The sequence below is a fragment of the Geotrypetes seraphini genome, chromosome 3 (assembly GCF_902459505.1).
Source record: "Geotrypetes seraphini chromosome 3, aGeoSer1.1, whole genome shotgun sequence".
Lineage (NCBI taxonomy): Eukaryota > Metazoa > Chordata > Amphibia > Gymnophiona > Dermophiidae > Geotrypetes > Geotrypetes seraphini.
In genome coordinates this window covers 29,791,267-29,812,988 of record NC_047086.1, presented here as the reverse complement: position 1 = coordinate 29,812,988, position 21,722 = coordinate 29,791,267, and the positions used below count along the sequence as shown (strand labels likewise).

General features: G+C 45.6%; 1 protein-coding gene across 2 annotated transcripts in view; it reads left to right on the top strand.

The window, feature by feature from the left end:
* The window catches only part of MDN1 (midasin AAA ATPase 1), a 943,760-nt gene that overhangs the window by 5,336 nt on the left and 916,702 nt on the right, over window positions 1-21,722 (top strand). For both annotated transcript variants that reach the window (XM_033936734.1, XM_033936735.1), the window contains exon 2: window positions 16,088-16,314. In XM_033936734.1, the coding sequence (XP_033792625.1) occupies window positions 16,088-16,314 (227 nt within the window). The remainder of the gene's footprint in view (window positions 1-16,087; window positions 16,315-21,722) is intronic.

Below are 21,722 nucleotides of genomic sequence, written 5' to 3'. Positions count from 1 at the left end.
CTAAGGGCAGGCTAGATACAATAAAGTCAGCGATCGTCACTAAACCTGTTTTCACAGCTTTAATGATGATCGCTTTTACCGCCCCGATACACAAAACGGCTCACTGCTTGTTTTTCCCCTCAATCGCCCATTTTCCGATCTGGTCATACAAATTAGCTAAAACCCCAAGTAGCCAAGCGATTGATGTACTACCATCGCTTGGCTATGCAACCACCCCACCCCCAGAAAAAAACAAAACGGGTTTTAGTTATCGGAAAAAAATTAGTGATCTAGATTGTGTAACTGTTACTGACAGATCTGCATGTTTTTTTTCTTTTTTCAATGGCATAGATATTTTGTGCATGTGACATTAAAAAAGAAAAAAAGTCCCCCACTGCCGACAATGATCACCCCCCTCTCCCCCCGTGAAGTGGCATCATGACCCTCCCCCTCCCGGCAGTGAAAATGACAGGAGGGATACCTACTCCCTTTTGCCTGGCCAAATAACCCTATGCCATGCCCCCCCTCCAACCATCCCCTAACCTTCCCCCTTCCTCCTGAAAAAAAAAAAAAAGCAGGAGGTATGCCCACTCCCTCCTTCCACCGAATACCTTTGGGGAGTACCTTTGGTAGACGTTGGGAGCTGTAGGGAAACACAGTCTCTCCAGCTTTGAGGCCTAGCATGTGGAAAATGACTGGTCTTCCCCTCCCCGATGCCTTGGGTGTCTGAGCCAATTAGGGCCTTAGGATCCTCCCCATACATCATATGCAGACTTGGTAGTGCATGAATTGGTCAGAGAATTGACCAACAGTGATCCAGTCGATATTACCAACTGATTTTAGTGCATCTCGCCCTAAGTCCATCTGGAAATATATGCACTTTATTTCATAAAACAAAAGGTGGAGTCAGAGAGTCAACACAGCCTCTTTATCTTGTAGAAGTACAAAAGAAACCAAACGCCTACTTTTAGAAACCATTTAAGTGATGTTTCAAAACTGCTGAAACATCCAGGGTTGGTGAACTTTGCAATTCCTCCCTGGCAGCCTGAGGCAAACAAATAAATCTTTAGATGATGAGGAAACTTTCAAAACCTGTAAAACACTTAGCAGAAATTATTTTAACCCGGGGAAAGCTTTGTTTTAAATTCAAATTTCTAACATTTTCCAAGTTTTCTATATGCGTGTCTTATCTTGCATTAACAATGCATAAACACTTTTTATCATTCTAGAGGCATAAGATTTTTTGTGTCTTAGTTTCAGAATTTTGCAACTTAGTCATAGAAGACAAAAAAATAATAACAAAGGAGGAGCAAACCTTGAGAAAAGCCTCCAGGGTTGATGGAAAGGATTCTGCATTGAGGCTTCTGCGTAATTCTAAAAAAGAAATATGATTATATCTTCCAGTTGCTTTTCAAACAGCATTGGGTACCAATTTCTTTAGGATCCAATTTAAATTACTACTTTTGGTTCAGGTTTGTTCTGTCATCACCTTGTTTAGCTTCCCTCTTAATACCTTATTGTCCCTTCTGATCACTCTGTTGTTTATTATTATTTATCTAATATAATAAAACCCTAAGCGCGCATGCGCACTCTTACCTGCCTGCTTCCATTTTCCATGATCTATAGGTCCGTGGCAGGCAAGAGTGCGCATGCGCGCGTCGACTCCCTCCTTCACTGTAAGATCGCCGCCGCAGCCGTCAATCCCCCCCCCCCCCCCCCCCGTGCACCCTTTCTTGGTGCACATGAACCCCCATTGACCCTCCCACCGCGAGACGCACAAACCTCCCGGCTCCAGCAGAGGCCACATCACACTAAAGATGCTGCTTTGCGGCCTTCCCATGCTCTGATTTCTTCTGCCGCGTTTCTGATGATCAACAGCAACAATCATTGTCAGCATTGTCTACTTAACTTCTCAAGTTCTTACGTGTCTTGGCTTAAGTGTTAAATGTAGAGCTGCCAGATGCTTCAATTTTAGACAGTGCTCCAGCATGAGATCACATTCTTCCATGTCACTGAATGCATTTTCCAACGTTGATGCACATTCTGTTATTTTTTTCAGATATGAGAGGCACAATTTTTGGAATGTTTGACACCTTTGAGTCATTTCAACAAGTTCTTCATTGCTAGGTTCTGTGTCGCTCTCTTCCAACATGTCTTCATTATGAACTCACAGAAAAGTGTTTCATGATTGACCCTGGGTGGCATTTTTATAAATCTCGTTGGCTTTTAGCCTCGCAACATTGCTGTCCACTGTGATTTTTTTTTTTTTTTTTGTTTTCCCCCCCCCCCCATCTACCATGTGCATTATCCACAAATTTTAGCTGCTGCTTCATCTTTTCCACTGACTCACTTAGGGCTATTCAGAAAGTCTTGGAGCTCCTTTTACTAAGGTGCGCTAGCGTTTTTAGTGCACGCAGGAAATTACCACACACTAAGCTTCTAGAACTAACGCCAGCTGAATGCTGGCGTTAAGGTCTAGTGTGTGCGGCAATGTAGCACGTGCTATTCCGCGCGTTAAAGCCCTAACAAGGCTTAGTAAAAGGAGTCCTTGATTTAAATCATGGTTTTCTTCAGAAAGACTCATTCTTGCTGGTGTGATCTATAATATTTACAACCAGATGAAGAATTCATTTTTTGAAAAATAATTTTTCAGATTAATTTTACAGTTGTATCAAAACACTTATTTGATTATATTACTGAATACATAAATAATTATGAAATTATTGTGAGGGGAACTGTCTCTCATTTAATAGGGTAATCATTCTTATTTGGACAACATTTCTGTTTTACTTTTATTGAAAAGAGAAAAATAATCATTACCATAACAATTTAAATAGTTTTTATTTAACCAAAACAATAATATTATAGCATTCAGTATATTCTTATATTATATAATATTCTTATATTATCTTATCTTATATTGTATTATAGCATACAGTATATTCTTGTATTTGCTTAAATATCCATGTTAACTGAGGTGGTTAAATAAAATATCTTTTAAAAAAACCCTTAACTATCAGCCAGGTCAACACATGAAAAGCTTAAATTACTGCCTTCTATAGAACCCTTATCTTCATCTTGTTTGTTCATAATCTGGAAAATAAAACCAAGCTTTTCTGCTTTATTGGGTCACAAACGATTTCTCGGTTTGGAATGAATGAGTTCAAAGGAAGAGAATATTTCTGTACCACTAGAAGAAGCTACTGCTATTAAAATTGAAATCATTACTTCAACAGTCTCTAAATTCAAGTACGGTACTTAATAACTGATCTTCACCAGTTCACTTGTGTGACTTTCTTTAAAACAGGGTTGTCAAACCTTAGCCCTTGCCAGATCGAGTTTTTAGGATTTCACAAATGAATATGCATGAGATCTGTTTGTGTACAATGGAAGCAGTGCATACAAATAGATCTCATGCAAATTCATTGGGGAAATCCTGAAAATACAACTGGATTGTAGCCTTTGCTGGATGTCAAGCGAGTTCTAGTCCAGTACCTCGAGATTACCAACAAGTTTCATGTATCTGATCATTTTTTTTGTTCTTATTTTAATAACTGTTTTATTGGTTTTGTTAAAACAGCTTATACAAAGTGCATCAACCAACATATCAATAAATCAACAAATAGCACTTACATACTATGCTTAAATCATGAAACAATCCTACCTATCAACCCAAACCCCTCCCTCCTTCCCCCCACTGTCCTGGATGTGTATGAAGAGTTGTAGAGATAATTTGAATCTGGTAGTTATCCAACATAAAATATAACCAAAGCTTTAAAGGTGTTTGACAAATGAGTCTAATGGACCCCAAATCTCTTTAAACTTCCAGGATTCACCCGATTGTTCTGCTAACATTCTTTCATACTAACAAAGTTAATAATACTAACAAAGTTTCTCACCAAAATGAAAAGTTGAGACGGTCCCAATTTTTCCAGTTCCTTGTAATCATTTGTAAAGTAACTCCAGACATTATAGAAACATAGAAATAGACGGCCCATCCAGTCTGCCCACCCTAATGACCCTCCCCTACCTTTGAATAGATCCCATGTGTCGATCCCATTTGGCCTTAAAATCAGGCACGCTGCTGGCCTCAATCACCTCCAGTGGAAGACTATTCCAGCGATCAACCACCCTTTCAGTGAAAAATAATTTCCTGGTGTCACCTTGTAGTTTCCCGCCCCTGATTTTCCACAGATGCCCTCTTGTTGCCGCGGGTCCCTTGAAAAAGAAGATATCCTCCTCCGCCTCGATGCGGCCCGTGAGATACTTGAAAGTCTCGATCATGTCCCCCCTCTCTCTGCGCTCCTCGAGCGAGTATAGCTGTAATTTGTCTAACCGTTCTTCGTACGGGAGATCCTTGAGTCCCGAGACCATCCGGGTGGCCATTCTCTGAACCGACTCCAGTCTCAGCACATCCTTGCGATAAATCGGCCTCCAGAATTGCACACAGTATTCCAGGTGGGGCCTCACCATGGATCTATACAATAGCATAATGACTTCAGGCTTATGGCTGACGAAACTCCTGCGTATGCAACCTATGATCTGTCTTGCCTTGGATGAAGCCTGCTCCACCTGACTGGCAGCCTTCATGTCCTCACTGACGATCACCCCCAAGTCTCGTTCTGCTACCGTTCTAGTTAGGATCTCACCATTAAGGGTATAAGTCTTGCATGGATTTTGGCTGCCTAGGTGCAAAACTTTGCATTTTTTGGCATTGAAGCTGAGTTGCCAGGACCTAGAACAGCGCTCTAGTAGGAGTAGGTCATGCATCATGTTATCAGGCATTGAATCTTCGTCCGTTGTGCATTTGCCCACTACATTACTTAGTTTGGCGTCATCGGCGAATAATGTTATTTTACCGCGAAGCCCTTTTGCCAAGTCTCTTATAAAGATGTTGAATAGGATCGGGCCCAAGACCGAGCCCTGTGGCACTCCACTGATCACTTCCGTCATTTCGGAGGGGGTGCCGTTCACCACTATTTTGAAGCCTGCCTCCAAGCCAGTTCCCAACCCATTTCGTCAATGTGTCACCTAATCCTATAGAACTCATCTTGCTCAGCAGCCTGCGGTGTGGTACGCTATCGAATGCTTTGCTAAAGTCCAGGTACACGATGTCCAGAGACTCCCCAACATCCAGCTTCCCCGTTACCCAGTCAAAGAAGCTGATCAGGTTGCATTGGCATGATCTCCCCTTAGTAAATCCATGTTGACGGGGATCCCGTAGATTCTCCTCATCCAGGATCTTATCCAATTGGTGTTTGATTAGAGTTTCCATTAGTTTGCTCACTATCGATGTTAGACTCACTGGTCTGTAGTTTGCTGTCTCCATCTTTGAGCCTTTTTTGTGGAGTGGAATGACGTTAGCCATCCTCCAGTCCAACGGGATGCTGCCTGTACTAAGGGAGAGGTTGAAGAGCGCTGACAGTGGCTCTGCCAAAACCTCACTCAACTCCCTAAGCACCCTGGGGTATTGGTTGTCAGGCCCCATTGCCTTGTTAACCTTGAGCTTTACGATTGTCAAGTGGACTTTTAGGCTTAAGCGATGTACCAAATAGAATCGTTCCATAAGATGGTGTATAGGAACCTCAAGACTAAAAGTAATTTTACTCCATATAGATCTCCAGAAAGCAAATATCAAAGGACAGTGGAACAGAAGGTGATCTTGTGTTCCTACTTCAAGTTGACAATGCCAGCATTTGTTAGAATGTGTGTTATCTAGTTTTTGTAGTCTCACCGGGGTCCAGAATATTCAGTATAATAAGAAGTATAAAGTTTGTCTCATAGCAGCTGAAGCTGTACATCACATTCTATGATTCCATATTTGGAGCCGTTGAATGGCAGAGACATTGTGTTGTATTTCCATACTCCAAATGTCACGTAAACTTGTTTTGGGATTTTTAAGGAAGATAATCGTATATTAATTTGTACCATTTAGAAGTCTGATGCCCTTGAAAGTCCACTTGAAAACACAAGAAGGGAAGGCCTTGACGTCGGCCTCGGCTTCGGCCCCGGCCTTGACCTCGGCCTCGTCTCCCTCGACCTCGCCCCGTCAGCCCGCTTCGTCGAAGCCGGTCTCCTCGACCCCGAAGTCGACGAAGGGTAAGTCCTCACTTCCTTCTTCTCTTCCAGCCTCGAAGAAGCCATCCTCTGGATCATCGACGGGGGCGGGTGGGTCGTCCTCGGCCTCGCCCCGAGCGTCGAAGTCGGGTGCCCCGCGGGAATACTCGAGACTGAGGTCGCCCTCGAGGGAGCACCTGCCGGCCCCGGATCTGCCTGCCATGATGGCGGTACCGGCCTTTCAGGACTTACTCCGTGCGCTTATTACCTCGGAGCTGTCCGGTGCCCTCGCGCACCTCCAGCCGCCTTCGGTGGCCCCAGCGTCGGCGGCCTCGGTCTCGGTACCCTCGACTTCGGCCCCCGGGGCGGCTTCGGCCTCGGCTTTGCCCTCGATCTCGGCTGACCAGCCTGAGCGGAGTGTGCGGCTTCGGGACAAGGGGCGGAGGGTTCGGAGGATCTCTTCCTCTTCGTCCTCGTCGAGGTCCTCCCGGGGCTCCTCGCCCTCGGGTCGGCCTCGGGCGAAGCGTCGGTCGAGGAAGCCCAAACGTCAACGGGTTTCTCCTCGACGACGCGGTCGCTCCTCGCCGACCGGGGCCGAGACCCTTCGGGTCTCCGAGCTTCGCCTCGATAATCCGAGGCTTCTCCGTTCCTCCGAGGTTGAGTACTCGAGGGACTCTTCGCTGAGACGGAGGGGGCGTGCCTCGATCCCTCATACCCCGGGGACTTCCCGCAGGGGTTCCTCGGGGCGTGGCCGGTCCCCGACCCCGTCGAGATCGCTTGGTGCGGCCTCTTGGGGTTCGGGTTCGGGCACGGGGAGGGAACCTCGTTATTCCCGTGAGGTTTCCCCTTCCTTCTTGGCGACGAAGACTTCTCGTTCTCCCTCGCCTCCTTCGAAGCCCTCTTCCTTTTCCAGATTTGTCCTTGATATGGGAAGAGCCTTGGACCTTGATCTAGCGTCAGGGTCTCAATATACGAAAGAATTTTTGGAGGAGCAGGATTTGCCCTCTCCTCCCAGAGAGACCCCCCGGCTGCCTCTTAACAAGGTTCTACACCAGACCTTCCTGAGGAACTTGGACTCCCCTCTTACAGTCACAGCTGTTCCGTCTAAGATGGAGTCTAAGTACTGCACAGTCCCCTGCAAGGGCTTCGATAAAGCGCAGTTGTCTCACCAGTTGTTGCTGGTGGAGTCGGCGTTGAAGAAGTCCCAGCCTTCTCGGGTCTCGGCTGCGGTTCCCCCCGGGCGGGAGGGGCGGACCCTGGACAAGTTTGGTCATCGCCTCTATTCTAACTCCTTGATGGCCGCCAGGGTCCTTAATTACGCATTCACTTTCTCCTCCTATTTAAGGCAGATGGTCAAGGCGTTGCCCAGGTATTATGGAGTCATGCCAGATTCCCATAAGGAGGATTTTGGCGCCTTTATGGCCAATTTATCCCAGCTGCGCCTCTACCTCTTTCATGCAGTCTACGATGCCTTTGAGTTGGCCTCTCGCGTGTCCGCCTTTGCGGTGGCGATGCGCTGTCTCGCATGGCTTCGTACGTTAGATATGGACCTGAACTTGCAGGAACGCCTGGCCAACCTTCCCTGTGTTGGCTCTGAGTTGTTCGATGAGTCCTTGGAGGCGGCGACCAAACGCTTGTCTGAACATGAGCGCTCTATCGCCTCATTGGTCCGCCCTAAACCCCGGGCCCCGCCGCAGAAGCCGTTTAGACCTCCTCCGCGGCGGTACCCGCAGAAGTCGACGCCGGCCTTCTCCAGGCCTCCGCCCCGGCGTCCCCAGCAGCAGGGCAGAACGTCCCAACCAAAGCCTCAGGCGCAAGGAGCGTCTAAACCCGCTCCGTCTTTTTGACGTGATGCGCGGTTGGGGGCGGGCCCCTTCCGTACTGTCAAAGGACCCCCTTCCTATCGGGGGCCGATTACAGGCCTTTCTTCCAGCCTGGGCCAAGATCACGTCGGACGCTTGGGTGCTCCGGATCATCTCCGAGGGTTACTCGCTAAACTTCTTAGCCAGGCCGCTGGAACATCCGCCGGGGGCTTCTCTTGGCTGTCGAGACCAGCTTCCTCTTCTCCTGTTGGAAGCCAAGTCCCTGTTGATCCTTCGGGCGGTGGAGCCTGTTCCCCCGAACCAAAGGGGACGGGGGTTTTACTCCCGGTACTTCTTGGTCCCGAAGAAGACAGTTGACTTACGCCCAATTCTGGACCTCTGAGGGCTCAAGTTTCTTGTCTGGGAGAAGTTCCGTATGTTGTGCTTCCCAGTCCTGTACCCTCTGTTAGACTCGGGGGACTGGATGTGCTCCCTGGACCTGAAGGAAGCATATACTCATGTTCCGGTGCATCCCGCCTTCCGCAAGTTCTTACGGTTCCAGGTGGGGGAGTTGCACCTCCAGTATCACGTCCTTCCCTTCGGGCTGGCCTTGTCTCCTCGGGTCTTCACGAAGTGTATGGTGGTGGTCGCGGCTGCCCTGAGATCTCAGGGATTGCAGGTCTTCCCCTACCTGGACGATTGGCTGATCAAGGCTTCATCCCGGGAGGGGGTTATCTCAGCGACCCGACAGACTATCATTTTTCTTCAACGTCTGGGGTTCGAGGTAAATTTTCCCAAATCGCAGCTGTGCCCGGCTCAATCCCTTCAGTTTATCGGGGCCGTGCTGGACACGGTTCGCCTTCGGGCGTTCCTTCCCTCGTCGAGACTGGAGGCTCTGCTTCGCCTGGCCCATCATATTTTGCTGCAGCGCTCCGTATCTGCCCACAGGCTGATGATTCTACTCGGCCACATGGCTTCGACAGTTCATGTCACGCCGTTTGCCCGATTGCATCTGAGACTCCCTCAGTGGACCTTGGCCTCCCAGTGGCATCAGGATCGAGACCCGCTCTCCCTTCCTGTAACGGTGACTCCTTCCTTGAGACGATCGCTCCGTTGGTGGACCGACTCTTCCAATCTTTCCGGGGGTTTGCTCTTTCTCGTTCCTCCACATCACAAGTCCTGACCACGGACTCTTCGGAGTACACGTGGGGAGCTCACCTCGACGGTCTGCGGACTCAAGCGCTATGGTCGACGGAGGACTGTCTTTGTCACATCAATGTGTTGGAGCTTCGCGCCATTTTCCTGGCAGCTCGAGCGTTCTGTCATCTGCTGCGCAATCAGGTAGTCCTGGTACGGACGGACAACCAAGTGGCCATGTATTATGTAAACAAACAAGGGGGAACGGGCTCATGGTCCCTGTGCCGGGAAGCCTTGCGCCTTTGGGAATGGGCGACCTCCCAGAACATCTTCCTGCGGGCGGTCTACATTCATGGAGAAAATAATTGTCTCGCAGACAAACTCAGTCGTCTTCTCCAGCCGCACGAGTGGTCGCTAAACTCCCGAGTCCTACGCGAGGTCTTCGACCGCTGGGGGACCCCTCAGGTGGATCTCTTTGCTTCCCCGGAGACTCGCAAACTGCCCCTCTATTGTTCCCGGATTTACTCCCAGGACCGTCTCGAGGCAGATGCCTTCCTTCTCGACTGGAGAGGGAGATTCCTTTATGCGTTTCCTCCTTTTCCTCTGATCTTGAGGACGTTGGTTCACCTCAAGTCATCCAGAGCCACTATGATTCTCATAGCGCCACGTTGGCCTCGTCAGCACTGGTTTTCCCTGCTCCTTCAACTCAGTGCCAGGGAGCCTCTACTTCTGCCAGTTTTTCCCTCTCTGCTGTCTCAGAGTCGGGGTTTGCTGTTGCATCCCAATCTTCAGTCATTGCATCTGACGGCTTGGTTCCTTTCCCCCTGACTTCGGCGGTCAGGGAGGTGTTGGAAGCCTCGCGCAAGGCCTCGACTCGGCTTTGTTATTCCCAGAAGTGGACCAGATTTTCATCCTGGTGTGCCTCGCACCATCTGGACCCGAGTTTGGTTCCGGTATCCTCGGTTCTGGAATATTTGCTGCGTTTGTCCAAGTCTGGGCTGAAGACAACTTCCATCCGGGTGTATCTCAGTGCTGTTGCTGCTTTCCATCGGCATCTAGAGGGACGTTCTCTCTCTCTTCATCCTCTGGTGGTTCGTTTCATGAGGGGTTTAGTTAATGTTAATCCTCCTCTGAAACCTCTTCCTGTAGTTTGGGATCTGAATGTGGTCTTGGCTCAGCTGATGAAACCTCCCTTTGAGCCAATTGACAAGTCTCTTCCTAAGTTTCTCACTTGGAAGGTGGTCTTTTTACTTGCGCTCACGTCTGCTCATCGAATTAGTGAGCTTCAGGCTTTGGTTGCGGACCCGCCCTTTACTGTGTTCCATCATGACAAGGTGGTTCTTCGCACCCATCCAAAATTTCTACCTAAGGTTGTGTCTGATTTCCACCTCAATCAGTCTATTGTCCTTCCGGTGTTCTTCCCGAAGCCCCACTCTCATCCTGGTGAGGCGGCGCTTCACACACTGGACTGTAAGAGGGCATTGGCTTTTTATCTCCAACGTACCAAGTCTCATCGGAAGGTTCCTCAATTATTTTTGTCCTTTGATCCTAATCGGCTGGGACATCCTGTTTCCAAGCGCACCTTGTCCAACTGGCTAGCTGCTTGTATTTCTTTTTGCTACGCTCAGGCTGGTCTCACGCTCCATGGTCGAGTCACGGGGCATAAGGTCCGGGCAATGGCAGCTTCTGTTGCTTTCCTCCGGTCTACTCCTGTGGAGGACATATGTAAAGCTGCCACTTGGTCTTCGGTTCATACGTTCACCTCCCACTACTGTCTGGACACTTTGTCCAGAAGTGACAGCCGGTTTGGCCAGTCGGTGTTACGTAACCTGTTTTCCTAAATTGCCATCCTCCCACATGCCCTTTTTTGGTTGGCTTGGAGGTCACCCACATGTGAGAATATCATGCCTGCTTGTCCTGGGATAAAGCACAGTTACTTACCGTAACAGGTGTTATCCAGGGACAGCAGGCATATATTCTCACAACCCGCCCTCCTCCCCGGGGATGGCTTCTTTGCTGGTTATGGAACTGAGGACCATGAGGTGGGGATGCGCCCTCTAGTGGGCAAGAAGGCATGCACATGCGTGGTGCAGTGTAGCAAACTTGAAACTTCAATCAAGTTTGCTTGAAAAGCTGTCCGCGCTGGGGCTCCGTAGATGACGTCACCCACATGTGAGAATATATGCCTGCTGTCCCTGGATAACACCTGTTACGGTAAGTAACTGTGCTTTCCCTTCACCAACCTTTTCTTCCTCTCCCTGCCTCCCTTTCTTTTTTCTCTCTTCATGCCCCCTTTCTTTTTTTATGTTTCTCTTCTTTCCCTCTGTCATCCTGCCTGCCCTCTTTCTTTCTTTCTTCCTGCCCTCCCCTAAGCCACTGTCGCTGCCATCAGGGAACAGGCCCCAAAGCCGCCGCCGCCGCCCCCCCAAGCTCTCCCTGCTTCCCTGGGTTGGGCCAACCAACATTCCTCTCCCCGACGTCAATTCTGCCTTTGGAGAGGAAGTTCCGGCCCAGCCAGGTAGTGATTGGCTGGCCAGAACTTCCTCTTCGACGGTAGAATTGACTTCGGGGAGAGGAAGGTTGATCGGCCCAGTAGATCGCCAAGACAAAGTGAGTCTATCACGGAGACCGGGATGGGCTCCGCGATCGACTCATTTTGCCTTGGCGATCCACCGGTTGATTGCGATCGACCTATTGGGCACCCCACTGTTCTTCAACCGCTGGTCCGCGGACCGGTGCCGGTTCGCAGGAAATTTCTGCCGGTCTGCACAGGGCCGGCAAGATTAAGGTGACCATAGGTTCCGTTTTCAGACCTCCTGTCCTGTTGTCCCCACACACAGCTTCGGGACGCCAAAATGTCCCGTTTTCAGGGACAGCGTCCCGAAGCTGTGCCCGGGGACAACGGGACAGGCAATCATTTCCTGTCCCTACCTGTCGCGCAAAAAAAAAAAAGCCTTCCTCCTTCCTTTCACCTGGTCCGCTGCTATCTTACCGCCCTGCTGCTGCTGCTGCTAAAGCCGACAGGAAGTCTTCTTTCCGATGTCAATTCTGACGTCGGAGAGGACGTTCTGGGCCAAGACTTCCTGTCGGCTTTAGCAGTAGCAGTGCGGTAAGATAGCAGCGGACCGGGGAAAGGATGGGAGGGAGGCTTTTTTTTTTTTGCACGGCAGGGAGGGAAGGAGGTAGGCAGGCAAGCAGGCTGGCTTTGGCCAGGGAGGTAGACAGGCTGGCTTCGGGGGTGGGGGTGGGACAAAGTCTGGAAGGCAGTAAGAGGGACATAGGAAGGAGGCATTGGGGGCACTAAAGACAGGAAGGGGCACTAAGAACATGGGAAGGATGCACTGGGGGCACTAAAGCAAGGAAGGGGCACTAAGGACATGGGAAGGAGGCACTGGGGGCACTAAGGACATGGGAAGGAGGCACTGGGGGCACTAAGGACATGGGAAGGAGGCACTGGGGGCACTAAGGACATGGGAAGGAGGCACCGGGGGCACTAAGGACATAGAAAGGAAAGAGGGAGGGAACAGAAAGGGACAATTCTTGGGCCTGAGTGCAGAAAGAAAGAAATGAAAGAAAGGATACACAGACAGAAGGAAACACAACCAGACAGCAAAGGTAGGAAAAATTATTTTATTTTCAATTTAGTGATCAAAACATGTCAGTTTTGAGAATTTATATCTGCTATCTATATTTTGCACTATATTTGTCTATTTTTCTATAGTTACTGAGATGACCGAGCTCGCGAAGATGGGGCGGAAACGGGGTTTTAAAATTTTAGTCCTAGTAGTTTGCCGGTCCACAAAATAATTCTTTTATTTCTGCCGGTCTACGGGTGTAAAAAGGTTGAAAAACACTGATCTAGAGTTCAAATTCCAGCCTGTAACCACTGTTTTCATAAAATTTTTGACTTCCCCACCATAATTTTAGAATTCAGCCATAAGGACTGACATTTTGTTTTCTTAATGGGGACTGGCAATTAGAGCTCCAGGTATCTCAAAGTTTTCCAAGTAGAATGAAAAATCTTATTACTTTTGTAAATTCTTGGAAGTCTAATGCTCAATAAATGCTTAAGGTGAATCAGGGCCATAAGATGACTTTCAAGAATAAGCCAATACTTGCTCTGACGCTCTGATGGTATCTATAAAAATTTGGAAAATTTATTCCTCCCATAGATTGAGAATTTTGTAAAGATAAGGCTATTCTGGGAGTCTTACCAAGCCATATAAAACACAAAATGATTTTATTTAATTTTTTGTAGAAAAATGCCTGAAAAAAAATTGGTATCATGCTAATCTGATAACAAATTACAGGTACAATCATCATCTTAATAGTTTGAACTCTCCCCCAACAAGAAATTTGTAACGGGTTCCATCGCTCACACATTTCTTTGACCTTTGTCAATAAGGCTCTCTCATTTACCTGCATAGTTTCTTCCAGATTCCCTTGGATTATTATTCCTAAATATTTTATTCCATCCTTTTTCCAAAGGAATGGGAATGGATCAATTAATCCCTTTACACAATAAACATTCAATGAAAGAACCTCAGATTCGATCCAGTTGATCTTGTATCCAGAAAATTTTCCAAAGTTCTCAAACATTTGTAGCAAAAGTGGAATAGTTAACTCAGGATTAGTTAAGATGTCATCTGCATAAGCTGAGACCTTATACATTCGGCCTGCATATGGAATTCCCTGTATCTCCTTAGCTTGTCGAACTGCTAGCAATAAAGGTTCTAGCACAATATCAAAAAGCAAGGGAGACAAGGGACATCCCTGCTGAACTCCCCTCTCTAAAGGAAACCTCTCTATAAATATGTTATTAATATAAAGTCTAGCAGATGGAAGACTATAAAGAGTTTGAATCATTTGAACAAATCCAGGCTTAATCCCAAACCAGCCCATAGTTTGATAACATGAAAGACCATTCTACTCGGTCAAAGGCCTTCTCTGCATCTAATGATACAGAAAAGGCTGGAACTTATAGAGATTTTGCCAGATCAAGAATATGAAATACTAACCTATTTGATGCATACCAATGATATGAGGGAGAACCTTTGCTAACCTCGGAGCCAAAAGCTTAGCTAATATTTTCCCATCCACATTAATTGAGATCGGCCTGTGAATACTTAAGCTATGTCATCTGTTCAGGGAAGGTATGGTCAAGGTGACATGCATAGTGGGATTCAAAAGAGGACTGAACATGTTTCTGGAGGAAATCTTCATAAAAATAAGCCAGGTAGTCTTAGAGAGCCATTGTCCATCATTGGAAATGGATCTACTTTTTGTGATTTGGCAGGTACTTGTAACATGACTAGGCACTGATGTTGGTTCTAATGGATGTTGATCTGATTTAGCATGGCTTGCTTCTTAAGTATGTCTTAACAATATACCCGAGCACCTGCTATAGTTCAGACTGATACCAACTTTACATTTATTTTCAAAGCAATCACTAATAATAAAACCCTAAACACGCACGCGCACTCTTACCTGCATGATCCATGCTCTGTGGCTTCGCATGTGCAGTAGGAGTCAGCGGTGTTTTTTTTCTGTGCATGCAGAGATACCTTAAGCAGGGACGCACGTCGGTGACTCCTACCCTCGCTCCATCTAACACAGCGCGGCCCGCAGTGTGGCCTTCTCCCTTACAGTTCCTTGCCGAAGTTATTTTTAAGTTCAAAGCCGCCGTGGCGGCTCCTCTCATGAGCCGCACCTGCGTCAGAAGCCTCTAGAACATCACGTTAGAGAGAAGGCTTCCGACACAGGCACGGATTGTGAGAGGAGCTGTGGCGGCAGCTTTAAACTAAAAAAATAACTTCGGCAAGGGACTGTAAGGGAGCTGGCCAGAAACAAACAAAAATGCTGCTGCACAGGGAGGAGGAGGGAATGCTGCTGCACAGGAAAGTTGGGTGGGGGGAGGGAAATGCTGCTGCTACACAGGGAAATTGAGAGGGAGGGAATGCTGCTGCACAGGGAAGTGTGGGGGGTGAGGGAAATGCTGCTGGTGAGAAAAGAGGGCTGGAAGCTGAAAGGGGAAAGATGGGGGAGGGGTAAAAATGAGTTTGGGGGAGCTGTGGCTGAAAATAGAGGACATGTGAGGGAAGGAGTCTTTATTAGCACCCGTTAATGTAACAGGCTTAAACACTAGTTAGTAATATTTTGCTTATAGAACCAAGTCCTCAGACACACCTTACTGAAAGATTTGAGTGATTTGGATGATGTTAGCGGCTCTGGGGGATCTTTGATAAAGCAAGTTCTTTGCAAAACATGTCAGATCATTAACTCCAGCTGCTTTGAAACATGATGAATTTAAGTTAAGTATGATTAAGTTAAGAAGATTAATTTATAACTATTTATAAAACTTCTAAAAAAGATTAAATTATCACAAATGAATTTTAAATGAATTTTAAAATATGGTAAATGAATTGAGGCCAGTGAGGAGAACTATACACCAATATTCTTGCTGGATATGTTATCGAAGGTAGAGGGGGTGTGTCTGAGGCCTTGGTTCTAAAAGCGAAATATTACTAATTGCTTTGAAGATAAAAGTAAAATTGGTATCAGTCTGAACTATAGTAGGTACTCGGGTATATTGTTAAGACAGGTTTAAGTTTGACCCGAGTGTTTATCTCATTGTGGAAAACAGCCATCTTGAGTGGAATTGCTTCTTAAGTAGCCAGGCATAAGTTTGAATGTAATGTCATGGTGAATTTAGATCACAGCAAATGTTAATCTTGGCATTCATACCACTGGTGGCTCCGACAATAAAATATCCAGGAAATGAAGGCTGTTATTTTGGATTTAACAGTGTGCTTGGTAACATTTATTCATTCTTTTTTTTTTTTTTTTAATCTCTTTGGGGATAAATAGGGTTTGTAATATCGATCATGGTAAGTTTGTTTGTTTTTTGTTCTAATAGGGTTTGTATTGTAAGTTGAGATCAAGTAAGAATGGAGATAATTTATACATTGTGCTGATAAAAATACATATTGAATTTATTGATTTTATTCTGTATTTACTGATAAGAGTATATTGGGGAAAATAGTACATGCAGTGAGTAGAGGTTGACTAGTAGAATAATGTGATCTAAACTAAAAATTAATCATGTTTTCCAGATGTGGATGACTCAGGACCACCAGTGTATCCTTGGTGCCTTAGCACAGCTATTGCTGGACAAAGAATACACCTTACTGATTGGCCGTCAGCTGCGTCCACTACTCCTGGATTTGCTGCAGAGGAATGCGGATGCCATCAAAGCAGGGAGTCAAATAAATCATGACCTGCATGAAAGACTTTGTGTGGCCATGAGTAAACTGATTGGAAGTCATCCTGATGTGCTTCCGTGAGTAGCAGCTTTCTCTATGTGCCTCAGTATAATGATCTTTTGCTTAGTCAGTTAGAAAAAAAAGAAGTCAGAGTAATACAGGGTGCCCACAAAAACACTCCTTGATTTTAAAAGGTTACAAATTCAAAACTTATCGGAATATGTTTATAAATAAGATGACAGCAAATACAAGTCCCAAAAAGCACAGTTAGCAAGATCTTACACAATCGCTTGCACTTTTCACCCTTATAAGCTGCAATTGGTGCAGAAGTTACAATCTTCAGACAATGCAACGCGACAAAATGATCAGGTGTTTCTCAAGTGGCTCCCGAGATCACCAGACATTACTATTTGTGACTTTTTCCTTTGGGAGTATGTGAAAGACAGAATGTACGTACCTCTACTATCCGCAACTATGGATGATCTGCAGGAACGCATCACTGAAGCTATAAATGCAAGCATGCTGGATATGCTTCTGAGCTCGATTATCACATTGACGTTTGCCGAGTAACAGGTGGGGTGCACATCGAGTGTATGTAATCAACAGCTACCACATGAAACTTTGAGTTGATGAAAATGTAGCCTCAAAGGTGAAAGAATATTGGTTTTGTAACCATTTAAAATCAAGGAGTGTTTTGTGGGCACCCTATATGATGCACGTTTATGCAAGGGTGGAAGCGTAATTAGAACATTTGGGCACCAGCTAAGAATGTTTAGGAACAAGGGATATTTTTCCCTCTTTTTTTTAATGTGCATTTTGTTCCTCTTTGTGTCTTAATTTTTTTCCATTCTCTTTTTTCCTGCTTTTGGCTTCTTGCTTTCTTCAAACTCTTACCCTCTTGGTTTCTTTCTTCCCTCCAACTTTTCTATATCTGTAGTAGTTTCTCTCTTCGGGCCCAGCTATAATGCTGGAAGTTAATTGTGATCTATGCTAGGGCTGAAACACAGCACTGGCTTTTCTACTAAACATTCAGGGTGAAGATGACCCAAGTTCCCCATCATGTTTTGTATTTGTTTTATACTGTGATTTCTGCTGTTAACTCCTTGGACCTAGTCATCCTATGCAGCAAGATTAACCACTTTCAGCAGAGCTTTTCAAGAGTCATTGTCATCTTGAATTAATAGATTGCACAGATGACTAGGACAATTGGTCTAGGACAAAGATGTTAAACATAATCCATAAAGTGGTCTGGTTTTCAAGATTATTTCTAACGTATTTACATTAAATATTTTGTATGCACTGTCTTGGTAGTATACAGATATGCCAATCATAGATAAAGAAGCCACCAAAAATAATTACATCAATGTTTTATCATTTTTTTAAAATGAAAACTTTTAAATAATTGCTTAACTATAAATTATCAATTTCAACATCACATTTTATCACAGTGAGAACTCTTCCCTTCCCCCATATCATCAAACAAACATTTACACAGAACATTCTTACTTTTTTTATCTCATATTTTTTTCAAACAACCAGCCAACAGCTTTTCTTAAAAGTCTTCAAATGTTCATTTACAATGGCTCTATCATCCTCATCACAGTTCATCAAGTGCCACGCTCATGAAAGAAAGTTCGATTGTTAAGTTCATGCACAACAGATCTTCAGTAGTCATGCCCGACGCAGGACTCTGTTTCGCTATGTTAGCATCTTCAGGAGCTGTGACCAGGAAAGGCTTCCATACTTGTTACAATAATTTGTAGATTGCGACAACAGTCTGAGTAAGACCTCCAAAAACGGTCTTCATTGTACTCTCCCACTGAAATGACTAACCAACCAACCAACTATAACTATAAGATAATGTTCTATGTAAATGTTTGTTGATGATATGGGGGAAGGGAAGAGTTCTCACTGTGATTAAATATGATGTTGAAATTGATAATTTATAGTTAAGCAATTCTTTAAAAGTTTTAATTAAAAAAACCTGATAAAACATTGATGTGATTATTTTTGATGGCTTCTTCGTTTATGATTGATATAATTAATTGAAGCCAGAATTCAGAAGTGAGTGGTCCTAAATATTTTGTATTGGGAAATGTATTCTTTATGGATATCCAAAAAACGAGTTTCCATCTCCGTTTCCTGTTTCTTGAAGCCTCAATATAGTGTTCTACTATTGTGTAAGTGTGTCGCTGCTGGCATGCAGAATGATTTATTTGGTGGTCCTTTTGATGAGTCTGTATGTGGGTAACATTCTTATGTTCTGAGAAACTTGCATTACGGCACATAGACTTAAATGATGATAAACAAAAAAGTCTGAGCAGTAGCAACAACCACAGAAGGGAAGAAAGCCCCTTTTGGAGTTGTGGAAGAAATAATCCTAGATATCACTTTGTTCTGTCAGAATCACCTTTATTTATTTTTTTTAAATCTTTTTTTTTTAATCTCAATATAAAAGCAGTTCTGTTACATACACACAGGAGTCCATACATTAGATTATCAATCCATGCTTGTGAACCACTTCCAGAAGAGTATCAATCACATCTTTCATCTCCAACTCCTTTACCAGTGGAGTATAGTTCCCTCTTCAGTTTTTAATTCTGAAAGGTGTTCTGATCTGATCTGTCAGTTTTTATTATTTTCGGGTCTTTTTACTCTGTTTTCGGGTGGCTTTGGTGCCAGAGGACTCCATATTTGGGGTTACTCTGCCTGGGAGAGAACGCAGACTCTGCGAGGGTGGACTTAAGCTTGCAGGGCAATACACAGGTTTACCTTGTTGGCCAGCCTGCTTTGTGTTACTTTGAGGTTCGGGGTCTATTCCCCTGGGATCCTGCTCGCCTTCAGATTTATTAGAGTTTCTGAGGCCAGAGGTAAGATCTTTCCTTCCTCCGCCCAACGCCGCTCAAGCAGGAAGGCTCTGCATCTGCTCTCCAGAGCCCCTGCTTCCCTCCAGCCCATCGGGGATCGCCACAAAAGCTTCCTGCCTGTGCAGGACTGTTCGGATTCCACTCCAGCGTCGGATTTCTCTTCAGCCCTTGAGGGCCACCGAAAGTTCCCCCCCCCCCCCGCGACTTCCAAGGCAGAGGAAGGAGGAAGTTTCCCTCCATCTTGTCCCTCCTTTCTCCGCCCGACGCTGCTCAAGCAGGAAGGCTCTGCATCTGCTCTCCAGAGCCTCCAGAGTTCTGAACGTGAACTCGCAGGCTTTGAGCATGCTCAGATGCTCAAGGCCCAGCAGAAGAGGAGGCGATCTTCGGGCACCGGCACCAAGCACAGGACATGCCGGTGCCCAGATGAGGGTAAGAAGTGGCGGGGGGGTGCCCAATCGTGTCGGGGGGGGGGGGGAGGGTGCCCAATCGCGTCGGGAGGGGGGGTGCAGGATCGCGTCGGGGGGGGTGTGCCGGATTGCGGGGGGGTGCTCGTAAATCGAGCCATGCTCGGTTTTCGAGGCACCGATTTTGCGAATGTTTTGCTCGTCTTGCAAAACACTCGCAAACCGGTGCACTCGTAAATTGAGGTACCACTGTATATGGATTTTAGGTGGTGATATTTTAAATGGTAAACTGCTTGATTTTTCACAGTTGCAACATAAATATGGTCTTAACAAATCACAAAGCTGATAAAAGATCAAGATGGCGTCGGGAGCGGACGCCTGAGCGAGCTCTCCGCTCGTTTGTACTTGAATCTGTGTCCGTGCCTCTTACCCGGTGGTGTTATGGGGAAGAGGAAGGGAGTCGCCCGCGCAGTTCCTCCGGCGGCTGAACCCCTTCAACGGCTGATTCAATCTACCATAACGAGCGCTTTTGCTCGCATGGGTGAGGCGACCCCAGTTACTTCGGGAGGGAACCCGGATCTCTCGGCGAACCTCAGCGCAGAGAGTCGGACTACTTTGAGTCCGGACCAGAGGCTGGTTCCTCCCCAGCCCGGAAGTGCACAAGTGCAAGGACTGCTTGGAGCCCGACAGCCCCGAGAGGGAGAAAGTGACTCCAGCACTGGAGGGACATCCCTATCAAGTCTTTCAATGGAAGGAGGAGATGGGAGCCATCAAGAAATTTCCTGCACTTTGGAAGAAGAGGTGAGAGGTGCCTCGGGAGGGAATGCTATCAGTTTTGGGGAGATGAAGAACCCAGATAAGATAGATATGGAGGCGCTATGGCAGGCCATATCAGTCATGGACTCCAATCTCAAATTGACTATCTACAATTAAAACAGATTATGGAACTGTTTTCTCCAAAGTGGAGCAACAAGGGGTGCTTCTTACTAAGGTTAATGAAAGGTTGGAGAAACAGGAAAATAATTTGAATGAAGTAAAGAAGGTTCAGGTGGAACTGGTTAAAGAGAGATCCTATGTTTCCCGTAAGATGGAAAATTTCGAAAACCAACTGAGGAAAAATAATTTAAGATTTTTGAATTTTCCTAAGTGTCCTATTATTTCACCAGTTGAGATGGCTAGGAAATATTTTCGAGAGACTTTAGCCATTCCACCAGAAAACTTGCCTCCAATTGTTAGAGCTTACTACTTGAATTTAAAAACAACACAAGGGGAATCCACACCTATAGAAACCCCAGTGGATAAAGTAGTGGACTTGAATCTGTCTTCATTTCTGGAAAATTCCCTTGAGGTTGTCACTCAAAGAACTACCATGTTGTTGACTTTAGCCTTGGAGAGTGACAGGGAATTTATTCTTCGTATGTATTTTCAACATATAAATGATAAGTTTTTGGGTTCTAATGTTCGAGTTTTTCCTGATTTAGCTCAGGTAACCCAGAGACGTAGGAAGGAGTTCTTGTCCTTGAGGTCAAGGACCCTGGCTCTGGGGGCTACTTTTCTTGTTAAATTTCCTGCAAAATGTTATGTATCTTTTCAAAATAAGAATTTTCTTTTTTTTCGAGCCCAAACAACTTTTGGAATTTATTGGATCAAAGGAGAAAATGGTAACCATGACTAGTAATGTATGACTTGCCAGCTGGTTGTAACTTGGGAATCTAATGCCGTGACCTTGTTTAGTTGATTTGTTACTAATGTTTTGGAAGTTTATTTCCTTTCTTGATCTTTAAATTGTGGACTAAATAAGACATAATGTTTTTCCTAAATAAGTTTTGTTGAAATATTTTTTCTGGATCTTTTGCATTGTATAATGTAATGCTTGTATTAAAATGGAAAATCTTATAAATAAATAAATGAAAAACAAATCACAAAGCTTTAAATGGTTGCAGCTGAAGCAGGCTGTTCAGGAGGGGTTCCTTGAATGGAAAAACCTTAATCAATATAGTCTGGAATTCTTATGCTTTCAGGTGGATTTCTTGGGACACCAGGCCGCTCAGTGGTATAAATTGATATCTGGATTTATAAATAAAAACCCAAAGACTGGTCTTAGAGACATTTGGAGCATTGAAATTAAGCATCAAATTTCTGCATCTCAATGGCCACAAATTTGGTCTTGGAGAATGAGATGTACAGTGTCTGCATTTATGAGACAAACTTGGT